The 16,726-nt window shown below is 46.7% G+C and overlaps 2 protein-coding genes across 10 annotated transcripts in view; one reads left to right on the forward strand and one right to left on the reverse strand.

Annotated features, from left to right (window-relative positions):
- The window catches only part of MAP7D3 (MAP7 domain containing 3), a 47,328-nt gene extending 44,061 nt beyond the window's left edge, over positions 1-3,267 (forward strand). For both annotated transcript variants that reach the window (XM_084534277.1, XM_084534279.1), the window contains exon 21: positions 87-3,267. In XM_084534277.1, the coding sequence (XP_084390403.1) occupies positions 87-94 (8 nt within the window). In that variant the 3' untranslated portion in view covers positions 95-3,267. The remainder of the gene's footprint in view (positions 1-86) is intronic.
- The window catches only part of FHL1 (four and a half LIM domains 1), a 31,676-nt gene continuing 17,327 nt past the window's right edge, over positions 2,378-16,726 (reverse strand). For 3 of the 8 annotated variants that reach the window (XM_084534291.1, XM_084534285.1, XM_084534290.1), the window contains exons 2-6: positions 6,208-6,389; positions 5,612-5,789; positions 4,941-5,110; positions 4,174-4,360; positions 2,378-3,400 (exon numbers count right to left, since the gene is read on the reverse strand). In XM_084534291.1, the coding sequence (XP_084390417.1) occupies positions 3,246-3,400; positions 4,174-4,360; positions 4,941-5,110; positions 5,612-5,789; positions 6,208-6,363 (846 nt within the window). In that variant the 5' untranslated portion in view covers positions 6,364-6,389 and the 3' untranslated portion in view covers positions 2,378-3,245. Of the gene's footprint in view, positions 3,404-4,173; positions 4,361-4,940; positions 5,111-5,611; positions 5,790-6,207; positions 6,390-13,255; positions 13,373-16,726 lie in introns of those variants that run through there. The other 5 variants (XM_084534289.1, XM_084534284.1, XM_084534288.1 and 2 more) reach the window with 3 other exon arrangements.

Genomic DNA, 16,726 nt, shown 5'->3' on the forward strand with positions numbered 1-16,726 from the left:
CGTAGACTCTGACAGTGATGATAGATGTATGTAGAATACATGCAGTATGATGGTTAAATATTTTCTTTTCTTTGCTCTCTGGACAGAACTGTGAACACTAGAGACCTGGAAATAATCTGATTGCACTGCAGTAATCCAGTGTTTTATCAAGTACCGAAGGCCTTGTTTTGAAAAGCTGCTTGTTTACCTTTATCCATCTTCAAGTTTGAAAAAAAAAAACAAAAACACATCAGGGGAGGGATGACAAACTTCTAGATTTGCACCTTGAAACATTTCAGGGAGACTATTGTGCTGATGTTCCTTTTCCATTTGTTTAGTTAATTGTTGGATAGGATTTCCTTGTCTAAATATTACTTACTTCCCTCTGACAGACTTTACGCTAACTTGTTTAAGTCTTTTTTGTTTTCATACCAGTAATGTACAGCAATGTGCCACTGCAGACTTTCCAGTTTGCTACTGGTCAGATTTTAGATATTCCTAAAATGGCACTTGATGAAATAAGACTTTTTCAGTGGGTGTTAAAGCTCAAGTTCATTTGTAATGTCCTAGAAAAAAGCTGTACGCTTTCATTCACATGCTATTTTTTAAATGCAAAATTGAGTATCTTCAGCTTTGAATTGAGAAAGAAAAATTTGTATTTTCCAACATCAAGTTTCAAAATATTTCAAAAATGTTGAAATTTCAAAAGTTTCAAAATGCAGCGTTGTATCATCACTAATATGTTTTAATCTATTGGAAAACATCAAAACATTTTACAGGATATGCACTAATATTACAAAAAATGTTGAATACCTAGATTTGTTTGTCATAGTGCAGTTTAACATGTCATGCTTTTAAAAATGTTTTCCTTCTGATTTATTTATCTACACTCATGTAAGTATTATTTTATTGTGTACATAACAGTATTAGACCATTGAAGTCATGTTTTGTTCATGTTACTGTTAATTATTCTAAGTGTTCCTGTTCTAGCTTTATAACAGACTGCAAGCTGCATATATATATATTTCCCTTCCCCTGAAGCCTGTATTAAGTAATCTATTTAACCTAAACTTGCCTGCTTTTTACAGCATGAAGAGATTAACTAAGCATCTTCTGAAAACTGCTACTAAAAGTAATACTGCAGTCTTGTTCTTATGTCTGCTGTAATAGATATACTAAATAAGTGATTAATTTAAAGAATAGCTGTCTCAAATCCTGCTATAAACCATTGGCTGATAGTTCAATTAAAGTGAATCATCCAAGTGGCAGCTGAATTTTAAGTGGTTAAATGCAAATGTTTTTGCTGGAACTGCATTCTTTCCTCAACATCTGCAATTGCAATAGGAAACCCTCAGCCTTCTTGCTCTCACTATTTGCTATTCAGAATATGTTAGAACTGTTTTAGACTTTAGAGCAGTGCCTTAGGTAAAACGAAGAATGTATTTTTGTATGATAGTTATTTCAGGCAGAGACAATCACTCTAACAAAGATGCTGATATTTTTTTCTGTGCTGATATTATTTGTCGAATGGTCTGTTACAGCTCTATGTAAATATGTGCGCACTGTTAAATAAACTTTGCAGTTGAACAATGCTTTATTTCTGTAATGCTAAACATTACCTTACTAGGAGCCTCCAACCCCTTGCCGTGTTGAGATGCGCTCTGGTACTGCTCTCTAACTTCTCCACACTGCAGAGTCCCAGAATTAGTAGCCTCTTTGGCAGTTGCATTTATATGGTTGGAAAGGTATTTGTACTAACACCTTTAGGTTTTGCTGTGTTTGTACATGCCTATAAGATTTTTCGTAACTGTTGAATTCTTTAACTTGCTTTTTACTGCAAGCCTTTGCCTTTTACTTGTAGCACCGGCATCTTTATGTTCTAACAGTGAGTCTAGAAGTGTTCTGTGGCCGTTGTGGAGCAGCAACCATCACAAAAACAGCAAGGTGCTGCTTTCTATTTATCCTGAGAGATTTCGCTGTTTCTGGTAGGTGTTTGTGAATGAATGGGAATGAGTGTAGTAGCATCTGGTTTATAAATATTTCTTTTTGGTATTATCATTGCTATGGAGAAAAAAAACAACACTTTAAACCAGCATTCAGGTCACTGAAGGGTAGTAGACTGTGTATGGACTGTTGCTGTACATGTGTTCTCCAAAGGGGTTTTTTCTCCACACAGGTTGTTCTTGGCAGATGGTCTAGAGTCAGTTCTGTATTTTTTTTTAGTTTATGTAAATTTTTGCTTTGGTCCTCATGTATTTAAGGACACTATGGCAGAAAAGCTGGCTCTCTACTTCACTGTATCAAGGTATCAGACTTGATTGCAGTAGCTCAGCCATAAACGATGTCAATCAGGTAAGATAGAAAAATAGAAAAAAAACAGTTTTGCAGACCGTAGGACTCCAAGCAGGCACTAGTCTCATTTTTATTAAATCATGAAACATATACTGACATGATAGGAGAGCTATGGTCATCAGAGCTATTTTTAAGGCACTTCTAAATGCATGTGCATTTTGCTGTAGTTGAAAGATTTTCTACTTATTAATGGATTAATAATTATATGTAGATGGCCTCATTTAAACAATAGTGTAAAAAAAGCTAGTGAGCAAAACTTTTGACAAACCATGCAAAAATCATAACCAAAACAAGTTTATGGAAACTTAACTAAAGCTAAGTTGTACTGCCAAAAGGTTGTTATATGTAAGAGAAAGCCACTCCATACACTTGCTGCAATTTGGTATGGTAAGATAAGCAAAGTTAATATTGAGTTTCTGTTAATGGTGTGATATATATGTACCTGTACTTGTAAAAAGCATAATAATGGACCTCTCTGATCCTGAGTGCAATGTTTGCATCTCTGTTCCAAGGTGCTGAGGCTTGTGCATGCCTTGTTAAAAACACTTCATTGTAAGTTCTGAGCTTAAATGTATACTAAAGTTTAAAATTAGCTTTTTTTTTTTTTTTTTTTTTTTTAGTTTAAGCCACACAGATTATGGTACTACTTGGAATTCTAATGCTAAATCTAAATGGAGTTTCAGGCCTTTACACCAATAGTTACTTGAAAGCAAAGTTAGCTTTTTGCAACAGTACATGCTTTCTTGCTGCAGGAGCTTCAAAAGTTAAACCTGGTATATTTAGGCTATTTTAGTCTGTTTTATGCTCAAACAGAAAAAGGTAAAATTCTTAACATGCAAAACCTGCACCTTTACCAGGACTATTTTGAAAAGCAGGCCTTTAAAATCCATTTTATAGTAGTTGCTGTCTGCTCCTTACAGTCGTTTGGGACACTCAGCACAGTAAATTTTTCCATTATGGCAAACAAAGCGCTTGTTGGCCAGACCACGGGCACACTTTGTGCATTTGAAACAATAATCGTGCCAGGATTCATCTTCATAGTTAACCACACTGGTTCCTCTTCCAAATCCTGCTAGGAGAGAAAACAATTATAGGACGGCGATAGTAGCTTTTCCCGTGGCTGGGTTAGTCCATCAAGCAGCAGATCCCATTCTTCCTGCCTCCCATGTGACTGTATTTGTAACATTTAAAATACTAGCCCAAAATGCAACTGAACTGCACTGTTTGCTGCTCTGTATTAGAGAGATCCAGGCAGTGTAGCATAGGTATGTGCGGCTTGTCTACAACAAGCTTTTCCCTTGGATCTTTTTCCCAGGGAACAGTCAAGCTAATGGAAAGGTCAAGACAGAGCAAGAAGAGGTTGGGCTAAACAGCCTACCTTGTTCTTACAAGCTCAGATCTATGCTCTGAAATGCTGAATCAAATGCAAGACTTACAGGACTAGCAGGATAATGCACACATCTCAGAGCCAAGTCCTGTGCAGTTTTCATATGCAGTCACTTACTGGGGCATGTCAAATATATTAGAAGTTAAACAAATTGTCAGTTTAGGGCAATATGACACTGCTCTTTTTAGACTTCCAGTTCCCAGACTAAGATTGAAGTGGGAACAGTTCTACCTGGGACAGTTCTGGAGGTAAATTTGAGGAGTTCAAAAGGTTAAGAGCTCAGTTACTAATTCAGCCTCCATCCAACAGCACATGGGTTATATAAATTGTTGGAAAAGGGCTAGGGATATTTGAACTGCTTCTGGTGTTGGTGGCCTCTGAGCTGCATCTCTTTGGGGATCACAGTTCTGACCTTAAGCACCCAGCACCCTCAGGCTGCATTTATTGCAACATACCTGTAATAGGATTCTTGCAGCCAGCACACTTCTTGGCAACACATTCCTTGTAGCACTCAACACAGTAAAACTGATCCTCCACGGCTGTGAAGCGCTTCCCACCCAATTGCTTCTTGCAGTTGGAGCAAATGAAGCACTCTGAATGCCAAGGCTGTTCCTGGTAAGTGAGACCTCCAGAAGTGATGGGCTAGGAGGAAAAGAGCAGGGAAGAGGATTCAGAATCAGTACAGAAGAGAATAGGTGACACAGGTATGGGGTGTATGGTATAGGGGAGCTTTGTTATGGTGAAGATCATTTGAAAGTTTTCATTAAAATGAAACATTGCAACACTTAAGTTCCTTTGGACTGAAATCTTGCATGCCTGGAGCTTTCATAAGAGTTTATTTTACCTGCAATGACACTGCAATTCTACCTTAATCTATTGCAAAAGTGTACAACAGCTGTTTTGCAAAACATTGTTTTGTAGCTTGAATACACAATACATGCTAGAGAGCTATAAACCTTCTTAGCCTTGCCCTCCCTAAAGCTAGCATATGTCTGTGCTTACTTTGTTTCAACAGATTTACACCCTACTCAAGTACTCATGTGCCACAGCCTCTAGCTCTCACATTATTACGTTACCAGCTGCTTGCACCAGTATCTCAAGGAAGAAACATAAGCAATGGTACAGCTACAAGATGATCTGTCTGGTGGTTTACTCTCCTAGCTTCTAACAGACATGTCAGGGCCAGTTCTGGCACCTGCCCCTGCAAAGTGGAAGGACTTACATTCTTGCATTTAGCACAGGTCTTGGCAAATTTATGCTCGTGGCAGGAGACACAGTAGAAGTCATCACCCTTCGGGAAGAAACTCCCAGATCCAATCACTTGCTTGCACTGACTGCAAGTGAAACAGTCCTTATGCCAGACCATCTTCTTGTATTCAACATTTTGGTCTCCTACAACAGACAGAAATAACTTGTTAGGTGGGATTTCAGGCCTGTGACAAGCTTCCCACCTCATGCAATGTAACGTACCCGTAGGCAAGACCTGCCCATACAGGACTTTAATCATAACATGGACAAGGGAAGCACTGTTAATTTCTACATCCAACTTTAACTAGCCAGGGCCTTCCAGATTTTCTTAGGCATTTAGTCAGTGAGGTACCAGATCCTTTCTGAGAAGAGGATCTTCATTTGCAGAGCAATGCTTTTGGTAGAATTTACCTAATACTGACTATTAAGGTGAACAATCCACATGAGGGTTAACTGCAATGCAGCCTTTGAATACTTGTCTACAAAGGTCAGGTAAGAGCAGCAGTCAAAACGTGTACCACTTCTGCAGTTCTGCAGATTTTCACCGTGATGCTCCTAACTGCAGCCTGCACAGCTCTTTTAACCTCCATGGTTTTGCCCTAGAACAGCACTCAGCATTCATATCAGTATTGCTAGCACCAGTACCTGCAATAATAGGCTTGAAGCAGCCCTTACACCTGGGTGCGTCCTCAGTGGCAGTGCAGTTACTACACCAGACCTTGTTGTTCTCCCTTAGCATGAAGGGCTCGTTCACCAAGGATGTGTAGCACTTGAAGCAGCGGAAGCAGGTGTCATGCCAGTAACGGTTCTTGAAATGCAGCTCCTGCAACAAACAGAAACAAAGTGAGCAATAAGCCCTTTTCTTTTGCTGAGCAGCTCTAAAACTAGTTCTTAAGCAGGGCTGCACTCAGTGTTTCAGGGTGCAACTCAGCTGCGAGCAGCTGGGGAAGGCCATTTAACCAAAAGCACTGGCACAAGGGCCTTACTTATAATCGCATTCAAATTGCTACAGATATGCGGGGTTTAAATTCACCTTGGACTTTCAAACTTCAAGCTTTGGGATTCAAGGTTCTATAAGTGTGGTCTTTTCATGTCATCTTGTTCCTTCTAGCTTAGGTGTATGTTATTATTGCCATAAACATAAAGCAATAAACACTTGAAAAACTGGAAAAAAAAATATAAATCCTATGTTTCCAAGTGCTTTGCCCATAAGATGAGTCTTTTGGGAGTCCTCACCGTACCTTGGAGTCGGCACCGATGGGTTTCTTGCACTCAATGCAGGTGTTGGCACAGATCTTATCAAAGCACTTGACACAGCAGTGGCGGCCCTCCTTCTGCACGTACTTCTTCCCCTGCAGCGGGTCACGGCAGTAATAGCAGTCAAAGCGCTCCGACATGGTGCCCACAGTGTAACTGCCGGGCCCTGCAAGAGGAAAAAGGGTAAAGTTAGAACACCGAAGCCCTGATAACTGCTCAAGCTTCTTCCCATTACTCCTCATCTGTCCAGACCCAAGATGGCTCAGCCACGAGCAGACAGTGGGGTTATGTGCCTCGAGGGCTTGTTGCTAGAGAAAGCCGCTTCTGGAAAACAGAAAAAATTGACCCAACGGTGCTATCAGACAGCTCAATGGTTTACAAAACAAGACAGCTCTCTACCAGCTGCACAGGCATTTTCCAGGCATCTCCTGCTTTGCCTTTAGGGCCTAGAATAGGCTAACACACCATCGTGCTCAGAGAGGCTGGCTGCAGTAGACAACCTGTGTTCAATCACAGCAATCATGAACTCATACACCTAGTAAAGGATGTCACGTATTGACATGTCCCATGTCGTGTATTGCCACTTAGGACGTAGGGAGAGAAGTATCAGGAATTCAGAAAAATGTAGGCTAGAGCATTCAGCTCTGTGGGCTGGCTCCTGGCTGTGCTGCGGAGCTCAGCAAGGTCAGGGGCCGCCCTGCCTCCTGCAAGCACTGTGCTTGCTGCTGCACTTAGCAGAAGCAATGTGTTAGTAACGCAAATATTTTCAGTTCCCTTAATAGCCATCCAAGATCCAAATGCTAAATTTCTGCCTACAGAGAGGCAGGATGGGCTCTGGCCAAACACAAAAATGCAGCTCTCTGCCTCCTGGAGTGCAAACTGCTGTGCTTGCAGCGCTGGCGAGCTTGCTTGCTCCATGGCTCCAGGAACACAGTTGCTGGAGAGGGGAGCAGAGTCACACAACAGTCTTCCCCCATCACCTTCTTAAGAGGAAGGATACTGAACTGTTTCATTTACTCGTTTCACATCAAGCAAGGATAATGATACGTAATCACTCAGAGCGACTTGGTTCATTACGGCAGGCCCACTGCAGGGCTGGCAAGATCCCGTCTGAGGCACGGCATTATCTGAGCAGAAATCACCGCCAACCAAGAGCAGAATAGTTTCCATGTTTCCAGCCTAAGCCTGCAGCCAGCTGCAGCCCTCCGAGGCCTTTTGTGCAGCTTCCAGCTGCCTGTTTCACTAGGCTTTCACATATAAAGTCATGAGGAAAAACAAGAAAAGACCTTTTACATTCTTACATTTAAAGAAACTTCTTCAGTTCATGCCAGCAGGACTGGCCCAATGCATGACTGCTCCCCATGGCCAGCTGGCTAATGCTCCAGCTGCGAGCCCAGCTGGGTGTGGGGGTCTCTTGACCAGAGGATTTTCCACTTTGGCCAGAGATATAAGCTCACACTTTCCACAGATACTTGCCCCAGCCTGCACCCAGGCTCAGCCTTCCAGACCACCTCTGCTAAGGAACAGCTCTCTTCATTTCCCCACGCCCTTCCTCAGAGGAAGCCAGCAAAGCCCAGCCCAGGAGGCTGCAAAAGCCCTTGGAGGTTATACGAGTCCCCATGCATGCGTCTCCTGCATGCCTGTGGCCCCAGCTGAGCAGAGCTCTGCTTCCCCATATTACAAGCAAGCTGGGATGCAACCTTAACCTTCATCAGTAACCGGACAGGAGCCGTGGCAGCAGTCTGGCAACGGGACGTCAAGAAGAAATTTAATTATTCTTTTCCCGATGGAGCTGAAGCACTGGCACGGAGTGAAAGAGAGAAGGATGCAGCCAGGCAATATAAACTGCTGCTGCTTCCTCTTATTAGGTGCAGGAGGCCTTTCACACTTCCCTGCATAGCCTCACCTTGGACCCTGTCAAGCCCTGGTTTCAGGGTCAAAAAGCACTGAGACCAAAATCGCTCCCACTGTGGTTGGCTGCTTTGCTGTCTGTGACAGCAGAAATCAGCACAACGGTATAAATCAGAACCAATCTTGGGGTTTTGGGGTGTAGAGAAGATGCTCTAGGGTAGCTGTTATCCCTAGAAGGCCTGTGGGTCCCCTAGTGCTTGCCCTTGGCTGCTGGGTGTTGCGTGGGCAGGACTACCATGTTGTTACGGCATGAGGACCCGCTTACACAACCACTTGGACACCTGCCCAGCCCAGTAATTATAGATTTACCATCAACTGTGTAGCCCATCCTGATAGCCTGACACTGGCACGAGAGCCCCAGCCCACAGGATCATTGCTGCTGCCTCTACGAGGAGCAGGGCTCAGCAAACATAAACGCACATCAAACCAAACACGTCCTGACCCGGGCACTTGCTACCCTGCAAGCCCAGGCAGTGGAGCAAGCTGGAACGTTTCTGTTCCAGAAAACAGTACAGAGGATACCGAGGAGAGAAACGTGACACAGGGAGGCAGCAGCAGAGGCAGGGGCTGGGTTCACACCCTTCCCTTCCCTTCCCTTCCCTTCAACTTACTGAAGCAGAGGCCGAGCTGGCCAGCATTGAGCTCTGTGGGGACCAGGGCTGGAAACGCCGCCTTGCCAAGGTCAGGAGACGGCCACATCCTGCTGACAACTACGCCAAGGGTTGTGTTTGTGCCGGTTCAAGTAAATGAAACAAACAAACAGCTGGGAAACATGGAAACTATGTGAGCCACCGCCAGCCCTGCAGAGCTGTATCAAGCGAGTGGGTTTTATTTAGAAGAAACGCAGTTGTACAGAGTCCAGGGCAAATGGTATCAAAACGCTCCTGATATCAGGTTTAGGGTTGCTTTCAACCAGATGTAATTGTGAGCATATGGCTCAGGGAGTAACACGATCCAGTGTTCTCGTGCAACGCATCATCTGCTAACGTGAGACACACATTTATCACAGTAGCTTTAGAGCCCCACAGACAATTAGAAGCTCCTGGCAGCCCCAGGAGCTTCTGCCCACCTTGTGCCACCTTACGGACCCAAAAGCCCCTCTCATACCTAAGCTGTGGCATGAATTTGTTCCCAGCTCTTACAGGAGCTTTCTGCCCTCAGCAGAACCACCCCTGCCCTAATCTAGACCTAGAAAGCCACCTCTGTCCTCTTGCCTGCCATGAGCACACAAATACTGACTGTGTTGTCCCAGCAAATGTGTGTCTGCCCACCCCTGCCAAGAGCCCACACCAGCCACACCGTCCCCTACAACCCTGCCACAGGAGCAACCCACCAGGGGCTGGTGACGAGAGCCCAAAAGTAGTGGTAGCAGCTGCACTGGGACCACAGGGACATTTCCCTGGGGTGGAACAAACGTCCATCATGGCTTCAGAGCACGCTGCCCCAAGGAAGAAACATTTGGCACCCTGCTGCTGCTCCCCCATGCTGTTGAGTCCCCTCTCACAGGAGGCAGACAGAACAGAACGGGCATTTGTTGTGTAACCAAAGAAATACATTTTCTGAGTCTAGATTTTGGAAATGATTTATCATGATTTTGGAAATGTTTGTCTCCTTGATAACTTCAGGCTCCAGTTGCTCCATGTTCCCACCACTTAACTTTCCAAAGCTTAACCATGGCCTGTCTTTGTTGACTTGGAAAACAGACGAATCATGAAACTCAGGACACACCAGAAACTACCCCCACTTCAAGCAAGGTGTCCCTCTCCTACGAGCCTGGCAGAGTGCTGTCTAAATGTAGCTCCCTGATGAATTTGGCTACAGCTAAGGGGCGGCTGGCCAGACCAGTGGCCTTCTCGAGTATCAGGGTATTTGGCACAAAAGACCTGCTGGAATTCAACCCTAACATTTACCTGAACACAGAGGTACAAGTTAGCCGCTTGTCCCAAAAGAGCATCTGCAGCTTTACAAAACAGCCCCTCGGCCCACAGACAGACACCCGTGCCTTTCATCTTTCAAACAAAAGTCTCAAATATTTGGGCCCTACAGGTTTCCTGTGCACCTCAAGTCATGCTGATACTGTCCTGTAGAGCAGCCAGAGCTGTCCCAGCTAGTGGTCAGGGCTACACCACTGCAGCACAGCAAGCTATGGGACTGGAAATGGTGCAGACCTGAGAAGCACAGCCCCACAAAAGCTATGGCATTAACACAAACCCTGCCGCTCCCTTCAGTTCCTGTCTCCCACGGCCCCGTGCTGGTTCATCCCAGTTCAGCCGGGCTGTGTACCACCACACAGCAGCACAGTGGTTTGCAGAACAAATGAAATCAAAGCGCTCAGCAAATGAAGCTGAAGCATAGCTGATAAGCAAAGCACTTAGCACAGGATATGTGTTAATGTCTCTGGGGGATATGTTTAAATGTGATAAACCACCAAGGAAGAACTTCAAGTGCGGTCTCTGAAAACAACCAGGGAAACTGTACTTAAACCTTACGGACTATTCTGTCGCTTAGGAAGGAAGATGAGGCTGAAGCTGTTAACCCTCTGCTGGGGTACTGGGCACACAGGGAAAGAGCAACTACTTTTTGGCTGTCAGCTTTGTTGTTCTGAGCAGACCGAGTACACAGCCCCCATGCCACCAAGCAGTGACAGCACCTGCCTATTTCAGCTCAGGACCTGGTATCTGCTGCTGTGTCACCCGAGTCGCTACTCTCAGCATTCTTCTATATGTTTTGTGGTTTGCTATAAATACCAGGGAATACCCTTAAAAGAAGCGTCCTGTTAATCAGAAAGGAGAAGCAATGCTGAGAACTGCACCTCAAGGTCACAGGCACACTGCCCTGGACAACAAACATTTCTCTCTTTCCTTTGGCTTTGCAAATCACTTGCAGGTCATTTTCACTGGGAGGGCTGGCAGTAAAGAGCGGAGAGCTATGCTCTCCCATTGCCAGGCTGGGGCACGTGCAAGTCTCATACTCTATAATTCAAAAATTAGTCTGATGATAAAATAGAATCTTCTTTATTTAGAACAAGAATGGTTCCAAGTTCCTCAGGCAGTTGCCAAAATCATTCCCTATGGTCCTATTGCCACCATGTCTGAGCACATCCCAATCATTATTAAATCTTCACAGTTCCCCAGGGAGCAGGGACGTGCTATTAAAAACACCCTGCAAACACATCCCCCAGGGCTGACTTTCACACTTACTACAGAGCTCAGCTAAGGCTAGCAAAGCTCTCGGAGTGCACAGCACCACTGCCTAGAGTAGGCCTGAGCACCGAGGCAGAGTTTAAGCAATGAAGTCCAAACCTTTCCAAACAAGCTAAATCAGTCAAGGCCAAAAAAGTTCTGTTCAGTACCTGTGTGTTACCTTCTCCTCTCTTACACTCCCAGCTTTGCACGGACCTGCACCATCTCAGTAGCTAGGTGCCCTTACCATGCCCAGGTGTCCCCAGGAGCCTGACACAAGGCTTTCTCTGGCTACGGGGTTCCTGTCCCGGGGCAAGCGCTGTGGCACCCCCCAGGTGATGTGCCAGGGAAAGGGGCGTCCTGCTGCTCTAAGAATGGACATGGAGCTAAAACTTGGTGGTGGCAGCACTCCAGCTGCAGCATCTGCTCAGCAGACACTTTAGTATTTTATATCAAGCACAACAACGAATGCTGGCAGGGCAGACCCTGCCCTCGGTTCAGGTGGCAGGACCAGCAGCTGGGCTGGACAAAGGCCTTCACACAGACCTGAAGGCTGGTGCATTTCTGCACCCCCTGAAAAGTGCACAGGATGTCAGGTTATCACTGCTGTCATTGCTTCAGTTTAAAACTGGCTACTCTGGCTTGTGTTCATTGCCGAGGAGCCAGACATTTTGTGACCAGCCCCAGTCACTTGTCCAGGGAGTTTGGTAATGCAGGAATTCTGACTCGGCTCTCTCAATCTCAGTGCAGTGCCTGAAATGCCAAGAAAAGCCCAGTCCTTGTCCCGGAGAACATCTCCCCACAGGAACATTAGAAAGAAAAGAAAGAAAGAGATAGAAGTAGAATGAAGTGATGCTACAGTATCAGTCAGTCTGGTGGTCTGAAGTGAGCAAATAAACATAATCTTACATCTGAATTGAATGAATTGCTCTTTTTAAACACCTTTGAGATGTTTAAAAAATGATACCATGGAAGTCAAATATCAATTGGAGAGAGATATCCCGTGATGTGTATCTGCCTCACACAAGAAAATCCTAAGCAAGTTACATGCCATGCAAGAAGCCTCACGCTCATGCCTTGTCCCAGGTGGCTTAGCATGAAGCTGAGTTCCCTCCCTAATTTTTAAGAAGCTCTGTGCCCCCGGCCAGGTGTGGAGCACCACGGCCCCCTAGCTCTGAGTGTGCAGCAGCTTGGTCTGATGCCCACAGGAGCTGCAGCCCTGCACTCCAGGGCATGTCCACCCCTTGGGCTACGTCCCATTAAGAGATGCAATAGCACTGCAATTGGATGTTGTCACCTAGGGCTGTAAATACATGCTGGGAACACACTAAAATCAGTTTTTAAGAATCAGTCAAGTTTTTCATGCAGAGCTGACATGCACTGTCAGTGTTAATGAGAAGGAAAAATTAGGTTTTTATATTATTACTACTGGAGAGAGTCGACCTCTTTGATCTACAAGATAAACACAGAAGAGGGAGCAAGCACACACCGCCCACTAGAGCAGAGCAAACCATCTGGGTTTACCCGCTGGGCTTCTGCTGCAGGTTTCCCCTGCCCCAGGCAGTAATGCCACAACAAACTGGCTGCGGGGAGAGGCGCCATCCCCCACCTTCACCCAGTCTTCCCCCAGTAACAGCTGAGCCCCAGCCCTCTCACCGCAGCAGATACGAAGCATACACCCAGTGCATTTTTACAAACGAGTAAACATTTACAACATTTACAAGGCATACAGCCCATGCCACCATGCTCTTCCCAGCACCAGTCCCACACACTGGTTACAAGCCTGTTTGCCATCATTAGTTACAGCTGCAGACTGCAGAGACTTAAGACCACGTTTAAAAGAGTTATTTCTCTGTTAGCAAAACCTTCCTCCCTGTTCAGCAGTAATTTCACACACAGGGCTTCTCCCACAATGCAGACCGCAGCGTGTCCACTTTACCTGTGTGCCTGTGGAAAGCCATGATTAACAGCCCAAAGTCACAGGCAGCCCCTGAGGCAACAGGGTGCACGGTCTCTTGGCTGATTAGAAGCTGCCTCTTTTGATAACATACATTTAAACGGAGGCTATTAATACAGACGGGACTCCTACCAGATGTCCACTCCCCTCCCCAGAGATCACAACCTTAATCCCCCTGGAAAATTCTTACCATTTTAGGTGATCCGAGAGAGAAGAATAGGATCCAGAGACCTCTGTAGGCAACATTCAAATACCTGCCCAGCTACTCAGCACCCAAATTAGTCCCAAAGGCAGAGAGTGCCTTAGGAACTTGACCCCATGCTAGTACTATTTGGCCTTGGCTTTAGAGCTAGATTGTGTCTCATAACAGTCCTGAGCTAAATTACAGACCCAGCGTCAATTCTGCACCGCTGCTGCCGAAGGGAAGAGGAGAATCATGGTCCCCAGGGCCAAAGGGGCTGCGGTCTAAGGAACCAGCTCTGGACCATACATGAGGGGCTGTCTCCTGGCTGTAGGGCCCAGAAAAGCCAAGGGTTGCACGCCGGGGGACCCAGCAGAGATTATGGAGAAGCACCAGGAGCTACATTCCTGGGAGCTGGACTTGTATTCAGCACGCGAGGCAAGCTGAAGTTTTACTGCCAGTAAAACTACCGTGCCTGGTCCTCCTCCAGCTTTTACCCTAAGGAACCTCAAGGCATTAATCATCCAGAGCGAATGAGTCCTTGAAGAGCAGCACTTTAAAAGCCAGGTTTCATGATTATGGGGCTTCTCTAGCATCTAACAGTATGGTTGGGCTCATTCCATGATAGGATTACAGAGAGCAATGGCTCACAACTATGCCCTCTCTGTTCAGGTGTCCCCAAAGCTCTGTAGCACAATGGGAATTTTGGTGACCTACTTCTACCCAAGCTACGGCAGGGAACAGGGGGAGCTCTGGTCCCAGGCTCACTCCTGCATGCAGACACAGGCTGCAGCAGCAGAGGCAGCTCCATGGCCACGCGTGTGCTGGGTCATGCAGTCAGCAGCAGCACTTGTGGTCGGGGCCGTGGCCAGGGACGCCCAGCTGCTAATCCTGCCTTGACACCGACTCACCGCATGGCCGTGGGAAAGGCAGTTAGCCTCCCCGACAGCCAATGTTTATCATTCCAGTCACAGCCCATCGCGGTGGTGTCTGGCCTCCGAACAGCCTGGCACTGGGCATGTCACTGCTGCCCATCACAGAGGTGCCAAGGAACTCCTCAGCTGCGTTTGTGGGGCGGAGAGTACAGAGCCTTCACCCCAGCACCAGGCTTGGTGACCGCCCCGGGCCTCTATGGCCATCATACAGCCCCCATGTAGCACACGTGAAAGGTCGGCATCATTCCGACATTCCCAAGTTTTCAGAATTGCCTGGAAAAGGCCACACTTGACAGTGTGCTGTCCCAAAACAGCATGGCATGGATCCATTTGTGTAGCACTACGAGGCTGGGAAATGTGCTAACATACTAATGCACCAAAATACTTTGGCTAGAAAAAAACCTACGTTACTCTGCCCCAGCTCATCTATAAACTCAAGCAAATTGTTTGCATAATTCAGATGGTAACAGGAACCCTAACAACTGGTATTTTCCTGTGCTAATCTTGCTGAGTGCAGTGTAATATTTACAGACATGAGTTCATTTTTGGCAATGCATGTCGAGTTTGCACCATTAACCATTCTCATTCCTTTCTAGTTCCCTACACAAAGCGCTGGCGTGCTCCCACCTGGCCGTCATTTCCTGCTTCCCCAGGATACCCTTTGCTCCCAATCACAAACAGTAACCTTTTCTCCCCACCCTGAAAAGCAGCACAGCATTGCTGTGCACCGCCAGCAGCTGCCACGTCCCACCCAGAGGTGGCTGCAGTCCAGCTGCAGTGTGGCAGCATCTCAGAGTCATGCGGAAAGTAGGGATGGACACTTGGCCATCAAAGCGCTTCTCGTGCACAAACGCACGGGTGTTTGCAGCATGACAACAGGCACGAGCTGGAGGAGGTGGCAGGGAGGAAGCTTGACCCAGCAAGAGGAGCAGGACCCAGCCCTGCTGATGCCAGCGAAGCTTCAGTGTGAGCCTCCCTGGAGCTGCATCTCATTGCACAGCTCAGAGGCCCTGGCAATCCCCCAGAGCCATCTGTACTAACAAGGCCATTTTTTGCTTGAATTTGTGGCCTCCTGGGCCAGCACAGCAGGAGATGGATGGGAACAACACTTGCTGAGAAGACAGGGCTGCTCTTGTTGTTTTGGCTTGTTTTAGCCATGTGACCCTGAGCAATTCCCATATCCCCCTATAAACCTCCTTCTTCCCTGCAAGCCCAGCTCCCTCTGAAGAGGATTAAACGCTCTGGTGATGCAAGGTACGGCACAAGCAAGAAGGAGGGACATTGTTGCCCTGTGAAACATGGCATGAAGCAGAAGCCACCAAGCAGGAAAGCCTGCCCCAGAAAGACAGCAAGCCAGCCCTGCCTGAGCACCTGCCAATGCCTGCAGACAGTGTGTGCCACTCATGGGCACATCGCATGCAGTGTCACCATGAAGTCTCTGCTCCCACCTCCTCCTTGCCACCGTGCTCTGCCAGAGCTGGGCAGAGAGGAAAGCATACTGCAAACACATCAGCAAGTGCACAGCAGGACACACAGGATTAGGTTTTCAGGTCTTTATCATGAAACCTCATCTGTCCTGGAGGTTTTCAGCCCCACAGGGAGCTGGTCTGGACACAGTCACTCCACCATGCAGGTCTGCCTGCAGAGCAGCATGGCTGGTGCATAGTGTCATCCGCTTGGATAGACAAATGATTCACATTGTGGTTTCCAGAGTATTTTCTTGCCCTAACAATCCTGCCAGAAAAGGTCTGGGCATCTCAGCTTGCCCACACATCCTACTGTCACTCAACAGGCTGCAAGTCCTAAATAGAGACAGTATAACCCAGGCATTGATGAACTATTAGTCACCATCATCAAAGAAAGAAGCAGGCAGCAGTAAATACGAGCAGGAGGGGGGCACCTGTCCACCTTAGGATTAACACTTTACTTTCTGCTTAGCAATGGACAGAAAACATGCACAGAAAAGCACAGCCACAGTTCAGTGGGCTCCCCACAAAAGCCGGGGCTGCAGGACGCTCCCCAGCCTTCCCGTCCTGCAGGCTGTCGGGGCTGCTGTGATAGCACAGGACCTGCGTGGCCCCATCAGGCAGGGCTGCATCAGGCAGCACGGGCCTTAGCACCCCACATCCAGGTTTGCTCCCACCTTTTGCACAAACATTTTCTTTGTTTCAAGTAACTGCAGATTCAGGTGTGGTGTTTGTTTTTTTTTTTGGTTTTGGTTTTTCTTCAAATCCACTCGTAGCTTGCATGCAGTGTGCATTCTCCCACAGCAGGGAGCACTCCTTCTGCCCAGCCTACTGCAGACCTGAAATTTCCCTTGGCTCTGCTGAGGCAGAA

The sequence above is a fragment of the Aythya ferina genome (assembly GCF_964211825.1).
Source record: "Aythya ferina genome assembly, chromosome: 13".
Lineage (NCBI taxonomy): Eukaryota > Metazoa > Chordata > Aves > Anseriformes > Anatidae > Aythya > Aythya ferina.